The sequence below is a fragment of the Pundamilia nyererei genome, unplaced genomic scaffold (assembly GCF_000239375.1).
Source record: "Pundamilia nyererei isolate P.nyererei 1_Seehausen unplaced genomic scaffold, PunNye1.0 scaffold00048, whole genome shotgun sequence".
NCBI lineage: Eukaryota > Metazoa > Chordata > Actinopteri > Cichliformes > Cichlidae > Pundamilia > Pundamilia nyererei.
The window spans coordinates 2,231,617-2,246,972 of record NW_005187449.1 but is presented as its reverse complement, the minus strand read 5'-3'; the positions used below and the strand labels follow the sequence as shown (position 1 = coordinate 2,246,972).

The 15,356-nt window shown below is 43.4% G+C and overlaps 1 protein-coding gene and 1 pseudogene across 5 annotated transcripts; both read right to left on the bottom strand.

Annotated features, from left to right (window-relative positions):
* Positions 1-745, bottom strand: part of LOC102192696 (lactoylglutathione lyase-like) — a 2,460-nt pseudogene extending 1,715 nt beyond the window's left edge.
* A 2,552-nt stretch (positions 746-3,297) lies between these two features.
* On the bottom strand, positions 3,298-14,998 carry bub1 (BUB1 mitotic checkpoint serine/threonine kinase). 5 transcript variants are annotated; one of them, XM_005732757.1, is made up of 24 exons: positions 14,777-14,998; positions 14,565-14,624; positions 13,935-14,076; positions 13,628-13,824; positions 12,074-12,114; positions 11,885-11,961; positions 11,749-11,798; positions 10,999-11,183; positions 10,815-10,906; positions 10,224-10,588; positions 9,734-9,774; positions 9,538-9,657; positions 9,231-9,341; positions 8,972-9,053; positions 8,184-8,268; positions 7,903-8,080; positions 7,721-7,784; positions 6,850-7,637; positions 6,637-6,737; positions 6,311-6,472; positions 5,554-5,711; positions 5,227-5,404; positions 4,293-4,399; positions 3,298-4,202 (listed from the first exon to the last, which is right to left on the bottom strand). In XM_005732757.1, the coding sequence occupies exons 1-24, from the start codon at positions 14,797-14,799 to the stop codon at positions 4,004-4,006; spliced, it is 3,606 nt and encodes a 1,201-aa protein (XP_005732814.1). In that variant the 5' UTR covers positions 14,800-14,998; the 3' UTR covers positions 3,298-4,003. The 5 variants fall into 5 exon arrangements, with proteins under 5 accessions (XP_005732814.1, XP_005732813.1, XP_005732815.1 ...); XM_005732756.1 differs by having other exon boundaries at positions 8,972-9,056; positions 14,777-14,997; XM_005732758.1 differs by lacking the exon at positions 14,777-14,998 and adding an exon at positions 14,703-14,770 and having other exon boundaries at positions 8,972-9,056.
* Positions 14,999-15,356: the final 358 nt, after the last annotated feature.

The following is a 15,356-nucleotide window of genomic DNA, read 5'->3' as shown; positions in this document are numbered from 1 at the left end:
ACTCATGTATATATCATGTATATATCTATCCACTTAGCACTTTAATTCTTATTCTTATTCTTATTTTTATATTTTTATGACAGTATGTTGCACTGAAGCACCGCAGCAATTTCCTAATGTTGTAAACCTGCTCAACATCTGGCAATAAACCCTTTCTGATTCTGATTCTGATTCTGAGAAAAACCCAACAATGTCCCACTATGAATAAGCACTTTGGCGACAGTGGGAAGGAAAAACTCCTTTTGAACAGGAAGAAACCTCCCACAGTACCAGGCTCAGGGAGTGGTGGCCGGTTGGGGAGAGTCACACACAGTGACTGGCTTACAGCTCCCAGAACAGGCTGTGAATGTGCTGTGGCATCAGTCTGTAAGTCTGTGTACTCAGGTACATTCCACAGGTGCTGGGTGGGGATGGGCAGGACGCCTTCAGTCTGATGGTGGAACGATAACAACATTTTCACATAAAACTGCAGCTTCACATAAAGGCCTTAAGATAATTTGCGATTATGGCTTTTATACTCATTATTTTAACAAACCTCTCAACTTTACCTGAGTTTCAGGTGTTTAGCCTGCCTGTGAGTGTTGCTGTGGTCTCCTGCATGTTTGCACACAGCCATTCAGCGATCAGTCCTGACTTTTGACCCTGTGCCCGAGCTATAGAATCAAATCTGAGCTGTGAGGTTTGAAGAACTGACCTTAGTAAGGGCGTGTCTCTCTGAGCAGGCGGTAGACGCAGCCTCGTCCATTTCTCAGATTCCACTGATGAACGCCATCGGCGGAGCGGGGGGGTAGCTTACTGGGCTAAACAAACACTGATCGGTTTCAGTTATTTACTGATGAACACAACAATGGACATAAGCGGCTTCTTTCAAAGAAAAAAACTCAAGTAGATGTTATTTTATATATTATGCTTTGTATGTTGTTCAGTATATTTCTATGCAAAACAAGAGGAACTTCAATACACAGCAGTATATTCACAGTTGAAACCAGATATATACATACACGTTAGGGAAAAACATAAAAACCTTTTTTTTTGGTAAACACCAATTTAGAGTAAACTTGTTTTGGATAAATAAATATTGAAAGATCTTTTGAATTAGTTAAATGTCGGAATAAAGAGAGACAGAGCTGTCTATTTTTTTATCAATTTCATCAAATGTAGGAGTACATATACACTAAGTTTATTGTTAATTAATAAGAAAACTGCAGACGATTCCATTCTGAGCTGAAGAAGCTTCTGATAGGTTAGTAGAGTCCATGTGAGTAAACTGGTGGCACAGCTGTGGATGCATATAAGGCAAAACACAGAGCCTGTTTCTTTGACATTGGAAAATCAAGAGATGTCAACCAAAACACCAGGAACAGAACTGTGGAGCTCCATAAGTGTGGCTCAGTTTTGAATACAATTTGGTGCCATTTACAATTAAGAAATACAGATAGTTTCTCTCTTTACTCTTAAAGTTAACAAATGTTTTTTTTTTTATATTTATCAATCTAAAAAAAATAAACATTTAGTCTGATTTGTTACAATTAAAAAAAAGTGTTTGTGTTTTTATCTGAAGAGTAAATATCTGGTTTCAACTGTATGTTTGATGATGTTGGTGTTTGGCTTGATTGTCAGCATAAAGAGGGAGAGAGAGCAGGCGAGACACACATGTTAGTCAAACGGTTGTTTGCCAAAACTCATCAGAACATGTATCTAGTACCTAGTGTAACTTTTTAAATACCATTTGTTACTTTTCAAATTCTACATTTATTAAGTTATGCAGGCTTGTTTGCACAACAAGGCTAAATAATTATATTAACTTTTCTCAATCTAAATATTGTACTTTGGTAGAATTAAAAAATAAGTGTAGTGCAGGTCTATGATGATTTTTAGTGCTACTATCATCTAGTTCTGATTCTGTCTTGGTTAAATCCTAAGTAGTCCTGATTTTGAACTGTTGTAGTCCTGTTTTAATTCCGGATCAGTTCTGGGTCTGGTTGATTTGGGGTTTAGTCCTCATGTCGTGATGCAGCCCTGATTTTGCTCTGCCCTGCTGCTTAATTAAAAAACGAGTTTAAGGTGTCCTGCATATGTGATATATATTTTTTCCTATATGAAGTCATTCCTTTTTTGAACAAAACTCAAAACACTTCACTTCAACAAATCTTTCAGTCATTTCTAAACATGAAACACACACGCTGGGTAAGTTTTGGGTTTTTTTTTGTTGAAGTTGAGACTTTAAAAAAGAGAAAAAAGTTGTTTTAAAATTTATTTTAAAAGATGAAATCATGATGTCTCTATAAATAAACATGCAGGTGGTGAACTGGGGGTGTGATTAAAAAGCCATTTAAAGTAACTGTTGTAACTATTCATCATAAAAAGGCAGCGACACGTCTCAACGGGGCAACAAAAGTAACATGACTGGACAGAAAAACAAAAAAAGACTTTAAATATGGAATCATCTACAGTAAACACACTCCTGATCAAAAGTCTAAGACCACTTGAAAAATGGCAAAAAAAATCATATTTTGCATGGTTGGATCTTAACAAGTTCCAAGTACAGCTTCAACATGCAGCAAGAAGAAATGGGAGTGAGACAAAACATTTAATGAACATGCAATTTACTGAAAACAAAGCTTAAACTGAAACAGGCTGTTTTACAGCTGATAAAAAATTTAGGAACACACCTCCAAAAAAAGAGTAATGAGGAGCTCCACCGTTATTGTTGATCACTTTAAAAATTCATTGCGGCATGCTTGATGCATGAGGTGAGTGGGAATATTTTTCCGAGTGGTGAAGACGGCCGCACGAGGGGCATCTACTGTCTGGAACTGTTGTCCATTTTTGTAAACTTCCCCAAAGGTTCTCAATTCAGTTATTACTGAATCATCAATATCATCATCACCATCCTCTAGTTATGCTGCCAGACTCAGGCTGCTGCAAGACTTCCCATGATGCACTGGGAATTTTATATGTCACCACTCCCTTTCATTAACTTGATTTCTCTCTTCTCAGGTTTGTTTCGTTCTCATCTCTGCTCCTATCAGAAGATTGCTGCTTGTCTGTGATCCTGGTTCTGTCTCGTTCTGCTAAAAGGGAGTTCTTCCTTCCCACTGTTGCTGATAGGGGATCATCTGATCAGAAAAGCCCCCTTATCTTTCATTTAAATGTAAAAATATAGACAAAAAATGAAGCTTTATATATGAAATCCATTTTCTTTCAACATAACTTTGACATAATTCTCCTTCTCAGTGAGGCATGCTTGTTATTATTATTAAAATTATTATTACACCTGCGTCAATGACAGAAAGATAAAAATAAACGCCGTTTAACAGAAGATGAAACATTACAACTTGTGTACAGTGAACATAAAACACTCACAGGTACAAATATCTTTACATGTGACTGATAATCCAGAAATAAACCCATGAACTACGACCATCTTTCCACTAAAATCACACAAAAACATTTTGATGTTTAATGTTTCTCATCATAAGATGAATGAAAGAAGCTGAATTCAATGCTGTTTTTAAAATTTAGAATAAAAGCAGGTCAACATTTATGCTTTATCAGTTTATGTTTGTCTCCTGCCATCTTAATCCCTATGTTTTCAGGCTGGGACATTTACCAAAGTCCCTGCCTCACTTACTTCCTGAGATTGTCAGTGAGACAACAACATCAAATTTTTATGTGTTTTGATTTGTCTGGTTGTTTTAATGAGAGAAGAAAAAGGTCAAAAACAAAACACTGAAAAACGTGTTACAGTGAAGCTTCAAACAGACTATCGTTTATTGTTTTTCAAGGGAAAAACAAAACAAAATAAAATTGTTTCACAAAATGGGAACAAATTCAATTTAAAAAGTGACCTAAGAGAAATATACATTTATGCATTGGTACGAGCTGAAATGCTTCACTCCTCCCGCGATGCGTTCACAGTCCGATGTGTCAAAGAGTGTGCGCTTAAACGAGTGCAAACGGAGGATAAACAGCAGCCTTTTTTCAGAGCGAGGCACATCTGTTATCTCCGCACCGTCTTGCGGTTCTCCAGCAGCAGCACCACCAGCCGGCTCTTAAGCGTGGGTAGTTTGTTGCCATAGTTCTCCTGCAGAACCGTGTTCATCCGGCAGCGGAGGCTCCGCAGGCTCGGCAGCGAGCCGGAGTCTGGAATGTTCAGCAGCGTGTGAAACAAGTCCAGCCACAGGTCGCTGTGAGGGTTTCTGGGGGTGGGGGGGGTTTACCATCAGCACACATATGCACCAAAAACGAGGTCAAATAAAGACAAATGGGAGCTTCCTTTGAGCACTCACCTTCTAAACACGCCGTTCGTCTTCCACATGCCTCCTTCGTTGGTCACCTGCATGTACGTCCCAAACAGCATGCAGTACACGGTCCCCGCAATGCCAAAGTAGTCGGTCTGAAACCCAAACAACAGTCAGACCTTCAGAATAAAACTTGTTTTCCATCTTTAAAAGGAGTCTTCAACAAAATCTCCAGATGTTTCTTTCTATAAAACATGTGGGGCTCCAGATGTCGTGGTTCACACATCGGGTGACATGCAAAAGCTCTGTTTGAGAACAGAAGGCGACAAGCCTTTTGGCTTTGTGTCAGGAAATGATCGGCTGTATGAAGGCACAGCTGAAAATAGAACCATCAAAAACAGTCATCAGGTCATGAAATGTGTTCATGACACTTCCCGGTGTTCCTCTGAGTGTCTGAGGGACGCCTGAGAGTGATGATCAGCTGAACCCTATAATCCCCTTTAAATCGAGAGAACTCGGCTCATACAAGATCTACAAGAGCTACAAGATCATTTCCCATAACATCATGCTCTTTTCATTCAGCCAGCTGACTGAGTGACCTGCAGAGATGAAACTCATCATACAAAGACACAGGCTACCATCACAAACTATCAGCTGTGCAAATCTAAATATGAATTATCGCGAGGAAAATGAGACCAGCAAGACCTTTTTAATGAACCTGGAAACCTGATAAGCTGAGTTTTGGACTTTCCATTAGATTAACAACACTACAAAGTTTCCCGTACACAACTCCAGGGACAGAAACAACAAACACCGGGCGCTAACCCACAGAGACATTACTCTTAGCTCTCAAACACATACAGAGTATGAGAGAAGCTGCAGCTCAGGAAAAACCGCACTACTGTCCAATGCTGCTGAAACGTGGCAGTGTTCGACCCTCCCTGTGTATGTTAATGCCTCTTCTTGTCCTTGCTGTGCTCACCTGGTAGTTCCACGGTTTTCCACTCAGCATCTCTGTGCACTGGAAGCCCGACGTCAGGCACTTGGCAGTGAATGCAGTGCCTGCTGGGAAGAGCTCCATGTCGATGCTCTGCCCGAGGTCGACAAGGACCAGGCCGTGGTCCGTGCTCTCTGAATCAAAACGCTTGTTCTCCAAGAACCTGAAGGACACGAGTGATGACGAGGCGTTTCAACAGAGCCTGAAACTGAAGTGTCGCGAGGGGAGGAGCGGGCCTGCCCGCCTCACCTCTGACACTTTTAAGCTGCAAATACGAGCAGCGCAGAGATAAAAGCAGCGTGTGATTGGTACCTCTCTCCCAGCAGGAAGTTGTCAGGTTTGATGTCGGCGTGGATGATGTGGATCCTGTGCAGCAGCTCCACCATGTGGAGGATGCAGACGGTGAAGTACATGACGAGGGGCTGAGGCATCACTTTGTCGCTGAGGGTTCTGTACATGTTCACAGCGTTCTGCAGGTGGAGCAACAGCATTACAGTGAAACAGAGAAGCTTTAAACCGACCGAATAGTCTCTGCAGACTCCACAACAATGGTTTAAACCCTCATAACAACTTATGGGGGGAAACTGTTTTTATTATTAAGGCTTGTATTTGTAAAATTTGATACCAAATAGGCTGCTTGGCTTCAATTCCACTAATTAGAGCCCCTGAACTGGACGTCTGGACTGTGTGCTGTTTTAGCCTTTTTGGAGCATTTTTAATGACATCATCTGACGAATAACAAGGCTGCTGTGAGGTTACCGTGCCAACAGACCGACCCACATGTCCAAGCTCAGCTGTGGCAAGCAAAACTCTAGTATTTAAAGTTTCTCTTCCTTCATACTGATTAACAGTCTTTGTCATGTTATGGATTCATTATGTGCTCAACTTATTGTTTAATTCACTGAAAAGTGACCACTAGAAAATTCTGTAACAAAAGTCAAGTTACGTAAACACAGATCAAATCCGAAATTATGGCGCAAAAACTAAGAAACCAACAAATTACTGGATTTTAAAAACATATATACAAAAGTAAATTTATATCCATAAATCCACACTGACGGTAACTGACCAGTAGGGTGCCGTAGCTGTGAAGCTCACCGAGCAGCACGCTCCCGTTATGGAAGAGGTGAGCTGAGTGCATACTGCTGTAGAGGTGACGGACGTCGGGCCTCAGCCGAGCGTCGAGCTGGGTGTTGATGTAAAACTCCCAGGGATTGGCCGGCTTCTGAACCTGCAGCGAGGACACATGTGAATCCTGTGGTCATGTCCAAATGTCTCTGAGAACACGGTTCATTTCTGAGATGATTCAATAAGATTTGTTTCACCACTACATTAAAAAAAAGGAGCTGAGTAACACAGAGACAGGGACGCGGCACTCTTCATCCGCAGCCTCACCTTTAAAACGGTCTTCTCTAAGGTCACGGGGTTCGTGGCCTGGTAAACTGTCGCAAAGGCTCCCTCTCCAAGAACGCAGTCCACTCTGAGGGACTCCTTTCCTGTCACGACACAAACATTCATCGTTTTAATCAACACAGCGTACAGTTTTTCTCTGCAGCTGGATCAAAGCCAGACTTCCACACCTAACGGAGCAGGCGCTGCAGATCTTACCCATGCTGATGGTCATTTTTGGAGTGATGTTTGGTATGTTGCACTGCCAGGTGGTGCAGCGCGGATGTGTGGCGAGAGGCGGGCTGAGTCCAGACAGCAGGCTGGAGATCAGTTCGGTGTCCCAGGGATCCGACATCAGCTGGACTGCCCCCGTCTGGGCTTTCTGCGGCGTGTCACTGTTCATTGAGATGTCAGCGCTCAGCCTCAGCCCCCTCTCTGGACTCATGGGTTCATCCTCCCTGCTGATTGATGTCGGGCTCATGGGCACGTCAGCACAGAGCTGTGGGTGCCCTGGACTCATGGGGAAGTGCAGATTCTTGGGCTGATGGGGACTCAGGAAGGCATCCAGGTCTGGCTCGGCCATGGCCTCTGGGCTCCTGATGGCTAGCCAGTCTGGTTTGAGAGCACCCTCGGGGCTCATGGGAACGTCACAGACCTGATTCTGGGCTTGCTGGGGGCTGCTGGGGGTCTCTAGGTCCTCCATGATCTGAAAAGGTTCGCTCATGGGTCTGCCTGAGATGAAGGAGGCCTGTTTGGGTGGCTGCTCAGGGCTTGCATACACCTCCCAGCCGGGCCCTGCTGTCCTAGAGGAGTCGGCAGGACAGAGCGTCTGGTCCCTGAAGGAGAGCACGCCGGGAGGAGGAGGCTGCACCATGGTGAGTGAGGACGCAGTAAGGCAGTGCTGGGCCACTGCAAACTCCTCTCCCACGATGGTGCCCTGCCTGGCAGAGGAGGGCACCGTCTGGCCGACGGTGCTTTCGTCGGTCGGACTCTGCTCCAGGATGGGGCTAACAGAGGAGAGGACACATCTGTGACATCTGCACTGATAACAGTGACACGAATGGGCAGTGGATACCTGAAGACTGATTACCTCAGCTTTTTGGTCTGACGCCTCAGGTAAGCTTCTTCATCAGCTTCCCCCTCACATTTATTCTCTGTGGGGCAGAAACATTTATTATTTAGGGAAACTTTAAATTACTTTCAGCTTGTTGTTAAAATGAGACAGGTGCGGAGGCTGCGGGAGGAATAAGCCGCAGGTTTGGCTCCTCTTACCTCGGTCCTCGAGGAAGTCGCTGCTGATAAAGGTTTTGCAAGTGAATGGCGTGGAGACGAACTGAGCCAGCATGGCGAAGTCTGTGGTGCTGTTGGGACAGGCGGCGAGCGAGTTGAGCGAGTTGTAGCGAGCTCCCCACATGGTGCTCTCATCTGGGATCAGATCTGAAGGAGTCTCCTGATGAGGATAAGAAAAACACGAGGATGTGAACCTGAAACAAACACACCAAACACTCGTCCAGAAATCTGGAATTTAGCTTAACATGAGTAAATTCACTCACGTTGGGTTTGTCTGCCTTTGACACCGGGATTTCAGCCAGAGCTCTGACTCCTTTAGGCTTCTCGGCATCAGCAGGAGCAGCGGCACTAAACAGCACAGGGACAAAAATAACAGGAACACTTGGCTGTCATGAGGATGCACTTCATTTTATCCTCAAGGTATCACAGCAGCACAAACATTAAGATGAACTGATCTACAAAAAACATACGACAGAATGAAATGTGTGCCGTTCTGCACCTTGACCCCAGCAGCTGAAAGAGTCCACGACAAACAGGAATTATTTAAAAACGGGGGTTTGTGGGTTTTTCTCATAAAATAAGTGAAAAATATGTCTGTGTTTGTTTTAGCAGCCTTTAGCAAACACCATTTCCCAGAAGCCTTGAGTGTTTGTGAACTAGGTCTTTCCTAGTAATGACATTTAAATCTCAGTGTGAGTTCAGTGAGACCTGAAGCTGGAGATCACATCAACATCTGAGTGGAAATCAAAAGTTAAATCCTCCTGAAAGCTCTTTTATTGCATTCACTACACGAGCTAACAGAGTAAACAACTGTTAAAAAAAAAGTCTATAAATTACCACCTTTATTATTCATATTCAAAATTAAAAGCACTAAAGTGTCCCCGAGTCTTCTCAGGCTGAAGCACAAAATTCTCTTATCCTGGATAAGCAGAAGAAGATGGATGGATACAGGGCATCCAGCACAGACAGAATATCACACAGGTACAAGTACATGGGAGTGTAACATCACAGCTGGGGTTTAGGGTGTCCACAGTGTGGGGGCCATATTTACCTGCCGTTTTCTTTGTTGTCGTCATCCTGAAAGATGGTGAATGGAGTCGTGGTGGGAGGCTTAGATAATGAGAAGGCTCCTCCTGCTAATCATCAGAGACAGAATAATTAGGTTATCTGGAGTGAGACCAAGAATCAGTCTCAGAGGTTCAGGCCTGAGTTTGCTTTGACTCAAACAGGAGGAACATTAATTTTAAGCACTGGTGACCGGATCCAGTTAGATTCTGTTATTATCCCGACTGTGTTCAGAGCCTATTTACCGCCTATCCAGAATCCGGCTTCAGACTCCTTCTCGGCAGCGTGGAGGACTGATGTGCTGCTGAACGGTTCCTCGAGTAAGGTCGGAGCCTGGAACATGTCCATGATCACGCCTGAGTCGACACAAAGAAGAAAAGAACTCAGTGAAGGAGTTTTTACCACAGCCGCCAAAGCCTGAGCAGCAGTGAAGAGCAGTTTGATTAAAGGACAGAGACATAACATGAAAGTAACTCTTTGATTCCAAAAACATTAAATTTGATATAAAAACACCTCTGACGTGACAGCAAAGAGACAAACTGTCGTGCTCACCCAGCGCCTCTCGTGTGTTGACAGTAGGTGATGGCAGCACCCGCGACGGCGTGGCCTGAACGAAGCCGAGCGAGTTATTAGGAGTGACGTGAGACAGGTTAGCTGTGGCTCCCTGCGACACTGAGAGGGACAGAGAGGGCTGTGACTACATCCACCAGAGACACGCAACAGCTCGACAAAATAAAAGCACACTTACCATCAAGCTTGTCCTCAGGCTCTGCAGGCAGACCCACATCCCTGAGAGAAAGACAAGATCAGTAACGCATCTAAAATCATTTCAATCAGCCATCGAAATCATCATCATGTGTGCAGGAGAATTTCTAATAAAATCGGAATACAATTCATACACTAACTGACTAAAGAGAAAGCTGCTTATTACTCCATTACTTATTGTCACAAACTTTATGGCACAGGCATCATGTAGTGATGAGCCCATCAGCAGGGCTTGAACTTTAACAGAAATCAGACTGTCCAATAATAAAACGATGAGGGACAGAAAAATAAAAATAAACTTGTGTGGGAAACACAGGGGGGGGGGGGTTTCCTAAAAACCGTCTCTGTAGCTGTTCTTACATCTCGCATTTTCATGATATTAAATATTAGGTTCAATGTTTTCCTTGCACAACCAGAAACCTATGCTCCACAGAGTATCAGAAGCAGTGTCGAGGGAGTTAGAAGGTACCCACGTTGCATTGTTCTCTGGGGGTGGGAGCCTGTCTGTGCTCTCAAAGCTCACAGGCTGATGAAGTGGCGTATGTGGGACCGCTGAGGCCCAGGGGAGCGGCTCCCGATCTGCAGACTTCTGCAAACCCATGTCCCGCTCAGCTGGGACAGAGGGATGATGGGATGCCACCGAACTTAGCGTGTCAATGTTCTGCTGGTGAGGAGGTTCGGGAATGCTGGCGGCGGCCTCTTGGATGAAGGTCGGCTCGGTGTTTAATCTCAAGCCAAGAGAGCGCCGGCTGCTCAGACGGTTTGAGGGCGGAGGTTGCTTGAAGGAGGGTTGGGTAAGACTCGGGTTTACATCGGCAGCAGTTTCTGCTGCAGGCGGCTGAAATAAAGAAGAAGAAAAGCCTCTCAGACTGACGCAGTGAACCCGATGTGCTTATCACTCACTGTTTTCATTCTCGGATGCTGCTAGAGCAACTTTGCATGATTCGCAGCTCAGACTAATCCTTATTTGTCTATTTTTGCTGGCACTTTGGCTTTGAGCCTGAAGCTTAGGCCTCTGATGCACATTCAGCACAGCCTATTGCATCAGGATGCTTTTGTCTTACCTTTTGAGATGAAGTCTGTCTGATTTCAAGATCGCAGAAAACTTTCTCCAGCAACCATTTATTCCTCTCCTCTAACTCGCTCGGTGTCATCGCTGACATGAAAGCAATAAAAAGGACATTTACTAGAAATCCAGACAAGTGTTCGCAGCACGGATTTATTTTAGCTGCAGAATTAAAAACTCACTGAAGTCTGTCTTGTCTTTCTCCTCCTGCTCACGGAGCTTGCGGAAGTAATTCTGAGCTCGGGCCTCTTCGAAGCATAGCTCAGATTCGTCGCAGACGAGGTCTTCTACCGTGTACTCGGACACGGTCTGAATGCCAGAGCCCTGACTGGTGGGAATTGTCCTGGAAGTCTCAGAGCGAGAGACTCTGTGAGCGACAGAAGAAATCAGGTGACATCATGCTGTTAAGATCCTCGAAACTGTGCGAGTGTAGATGAATGTAAAGTGAAGCTCTTCTGCTTCTATTCTCTGTCACAGAAAGCCCATCCCAGTACACGAATTTTTACATTAACTGGAAGAAATTCCACATGAATCAATCCCTGTGAGCCCAAAGCCATCATCAGGCAAAGCTACTCTAGGATCAACAGCTGACATTTGCCACATTATGACTTTCTAAGATGCTTATTCCACCTTTGATGAGATAAAGGAAGACAGATTTTAAAAAAAACAGACGATCTTTTTCCAAAAAATTCCAAATAAAACAAACAAACCCTCCTAAGACACTTTTATTTACTGTTCCTGTGGTTAATGTAAATCTAATTTGCTTCCAGAAACACAGTTAAAGGGTGACTTAAACTCTTTTTCCCCCCTATTTCTGTCTTTGAGCCTCTTCCTTTTTCATCTCATGGCTGTAACATGTTGTGTTGGTACGAGCGCACTCTGCTGACATCAGAAACAGGAACCCCAAAAACTGAGTTCAGTGTTTCACTCACATGTCGATGAATTTACTCGCAGGTGGTTTGGAGGGACAGTCCACAGACATCTGTGACAGAGGACGCACAGTGTGAATGGAAAAGCAGAAAATGGCATTCATGCACAATTAGGATGAAAAACCAGAGATAAACACACCTTGTTCTGAGTGACAGGCTCTCTGTGGGGCACCTGATTGGTTAAATTGGAGTTCTGCAAAGGGTTTCGACTTCCTCCTTCATAAAATAGACATATAAAAATAGTCAGACAGTAGAGCAACAATAAACATTTCTAAAGAAAGAAATCCAACATTATATAATAAAGGAACTTTTAAATAAACCATTTTACCGGACACTGCCGTCTCACTTCTGGTTCTGGTCTGAAACTGCCTGCAGATCAGAGTTTCTGTTAGCCCACAGTATATAACATGCAGCACAGTAACATACCGCTGTCACTGCATGTGTAGAGTGACTACACACAGCCAGATATCATTCACATTAGAAGGCCAGATTAATATCCAGGCTTCAGTTGTTAACACAGACTTTAAATTCTTTCACTTCTTAATTGCACCATCCCTAAAAGATTACAGCAATATTAGAGTTTCCATACCCCAGATTATGTGAACGTCCTGCCCAGACGAGAGTGACGTAAATGCCATCATCAGAGGGTGAACGCGAGGCTCAGAGCAGATGCTCACACTTTATTACTGCTGGGGCTTTCCATCACGCTTCCTTTAGACCAGGAGTCTCAAACTTAAATGAGCTGTGGGCCACTGCTGGCACGGTCACCTCATGCAGGGCTCTAGACCAGGGGTGGGCAACTCCAGGCCTCGAGAGTCAGTGTCCCTGCAGGTTTTAGATGTGTCCTTGAACCAACACAGCTGATTTAAATGGCTAAATTAGGTCCTCAACATGTCTTTAAGTTCTCCAGAGGCCTGGTAACGAACTAATCATGTGATTCAGGTGTGTTGACCCAAGGTGAGATCTAAAACCTGGAGGACACTGGACCTCGAGGCCTGGAGTTGCCCACCCCTGCTCTAGACTAACTTTTTGCCGTGGTTGCACTGGTGTGCCTAACTTTTTTTTCTTAGGTGCACCAGCACAAAAGTTAGGTACACCCAAACTTTTCAACCGGCTAGTCGCACCGTGTGTGACACAAGAATTTTTTTTAGTTGCACCACTGAGAAATTAGGGCCCCGGAACGTCTTGCTCAGACCAGAGTGATGTAAATGACGTCATCAGAGAGTGAACACGAGGCTCAGAGCGGATGTTCACACTTTATTACTGCCAGGACTTTCAAGCTGCTTTCATGCTTCTTTTAGACCAGGGGTCTCAAACTTGGGACTTGGGACCAAACTTGTGTTTGACAGCTGCCTATGTCTGCGTACAAGTGTAATTCTGATCTTAGTCATACAAACTGAAGAAACTATATCCAAATACCAAGACCACACCAGTGGTGATGCCTGACAGATGAACATCGGCAAATCTCATGTCCTGCAGAGCTGATGGCAGATGTTCAGCGTTCTAGAATTCAGCGCTTTCAAGAGCACTGTAAACTCAAACAAATACTACAGTATCTGATGTCTGCAGGTTCCTCAACTTTTTTAGTAGTTACACTGAAAACAAACCACCGGCCACCATGATGATAGCTGCCCACTAGTGAGACCACATATGTGTGTGTCGTTTTAATACAATAACAGGCTGGAGGTTGGTTTAACAACAGCTACACCACAACACAGAGGTTAAACCACTTCCACACATTTCAACTGGCATACTTTCTCTACAAAACACTCTGAAAGGTATCTACATAGGCCAGACTCCCACCGACACTGGCACAGACAGCTTTGTATTTAACCGTCTGAGGTTACCATGAGAAACTTCGTCTCACTCTTCAAATGCTTACTTGTATTCATGGAGAACAGTGCTGGCTGGATGAGCTTGGTTCTCCAGCGCTTTCTGGTATACTGCATCAGCCTGTTCATGCAGTCCTCTCTGTTCAAAGTGCTGAGCCCAGGCCACATACAGGGCAGCTGTCCTGGTGCCGACGCCCCTACTGAAGACCTGACTGTACAGGGAAACAGGGTCCACGTAATAACTTGCCTGTAAGACACAGTGAGGCAAGAAAAGAGCTCGAGTAAGACTTTATCCAACTTAAAAAGATACAAACTATGGAGACAACTGTAAAAATACAATGTTTTAATCAGACTTACACATTTGATGCAGTAGTTCACATATCTGATGTCATTCGCGTATTGCTCGACATTCAAAAATCTCTGGATGAGACGCTCAAACACCAGCAACATCCCTCTGCCACCATCTGCAGGTAGCCTCTGCTCCAGGTACTCCACAAACCTAAAGAAGCACCCAGAGAAACTTGCCTTCAGTACTTCTCATTTTGTGTGCATCTTTTTGTATTAAATCATCAAAAAATGATTCACAATATTTTTAAGACAGACTATTATTGTATTTTATTAAGATATTACGCAGTTATTTATCTTTGAGGCTGGTTGGTTTGCTGTTTTGTGTGCTCTGAGACAAGCAAACATTTGTGATACATATATTCAGCCTTAATATCCAAAAGTGTTATTAAATAACCTAAAGCTGGAAATAGACGGTAAAGAACAGGAAGTGTGACTTTGAAAAGTAAATCCAGGTCTACTTCCGACGTCAACACTCAAAAATGAAATAAGCCGACGATCATTTGTTATGTACCTCCTGTGTTAAGGCTGTCTCTTACACTCTTACAGGTTTCAATATGATTTCAATGGCTGCAGGACTAATAACTTTTCCTAAATTACTATAAAACATTACACATCAATGAAAACACTCGAAATTCTCACTTGATCCAGGCGTCCAGTGGGTCGTCACCTGTGTATGAGGTCAAACTGTTTTCAAAACGCCTGAAGGGTAGAAGTATGAGTAATTAAAACATGTCTGACAGCTACGTTGTTTATGAATTAGTTATAAAAGATCCATACATTCATGTAGCACTGAAGCTAACCCCTTCAATTGAGCTAACAGCGGCTAACGTCCATGTTCCACCGTGACTTACTGTAAATACGAGGCGATATCCATTTCGCTTTAAGTTTAAAAAAGAGTTCTCCCAAGAAAACCGATAGTAAACTTTTTTGTAGCACTTAATTCCTCTGGTTTGATTGTTTGCTATCTAAAAAATTCGCATATTTAGACTTGTTGTTGTCCTCCGAGCCGCTAACGTTCCCCTTACATTTCAAATTTCGCGCTAAACCAATAGCGTTTCAGAGGGCGTAGGAAATCCACGCCCATAACACAGGCGTAAAAAAAAATTAAACAAAAGGTATTAAAAACTAAAAAACATCACACAAAGTGCCGTCTATATTGCCCTTTCTGTGAGATTCAGTTTATTTTACTGAGAAAACAATGATAAGTTTTACTATTGAAAATTTGAAATGGACGAACGCCATGATTTTAATTTACAGGTTCTCCAGTTGAATGATCAAAGTAAATAAGACTTTACTTCGAAATAATCCGGAAGCACCTGGTGTCTATGTGCTTAAACATCTTCATAATAAAATTGCAAGAGAAAAAATAATCATCTGAAATTAATTAATTTACTCTAAAAGCAGTGTTACATTTACACGTACATTGTATAG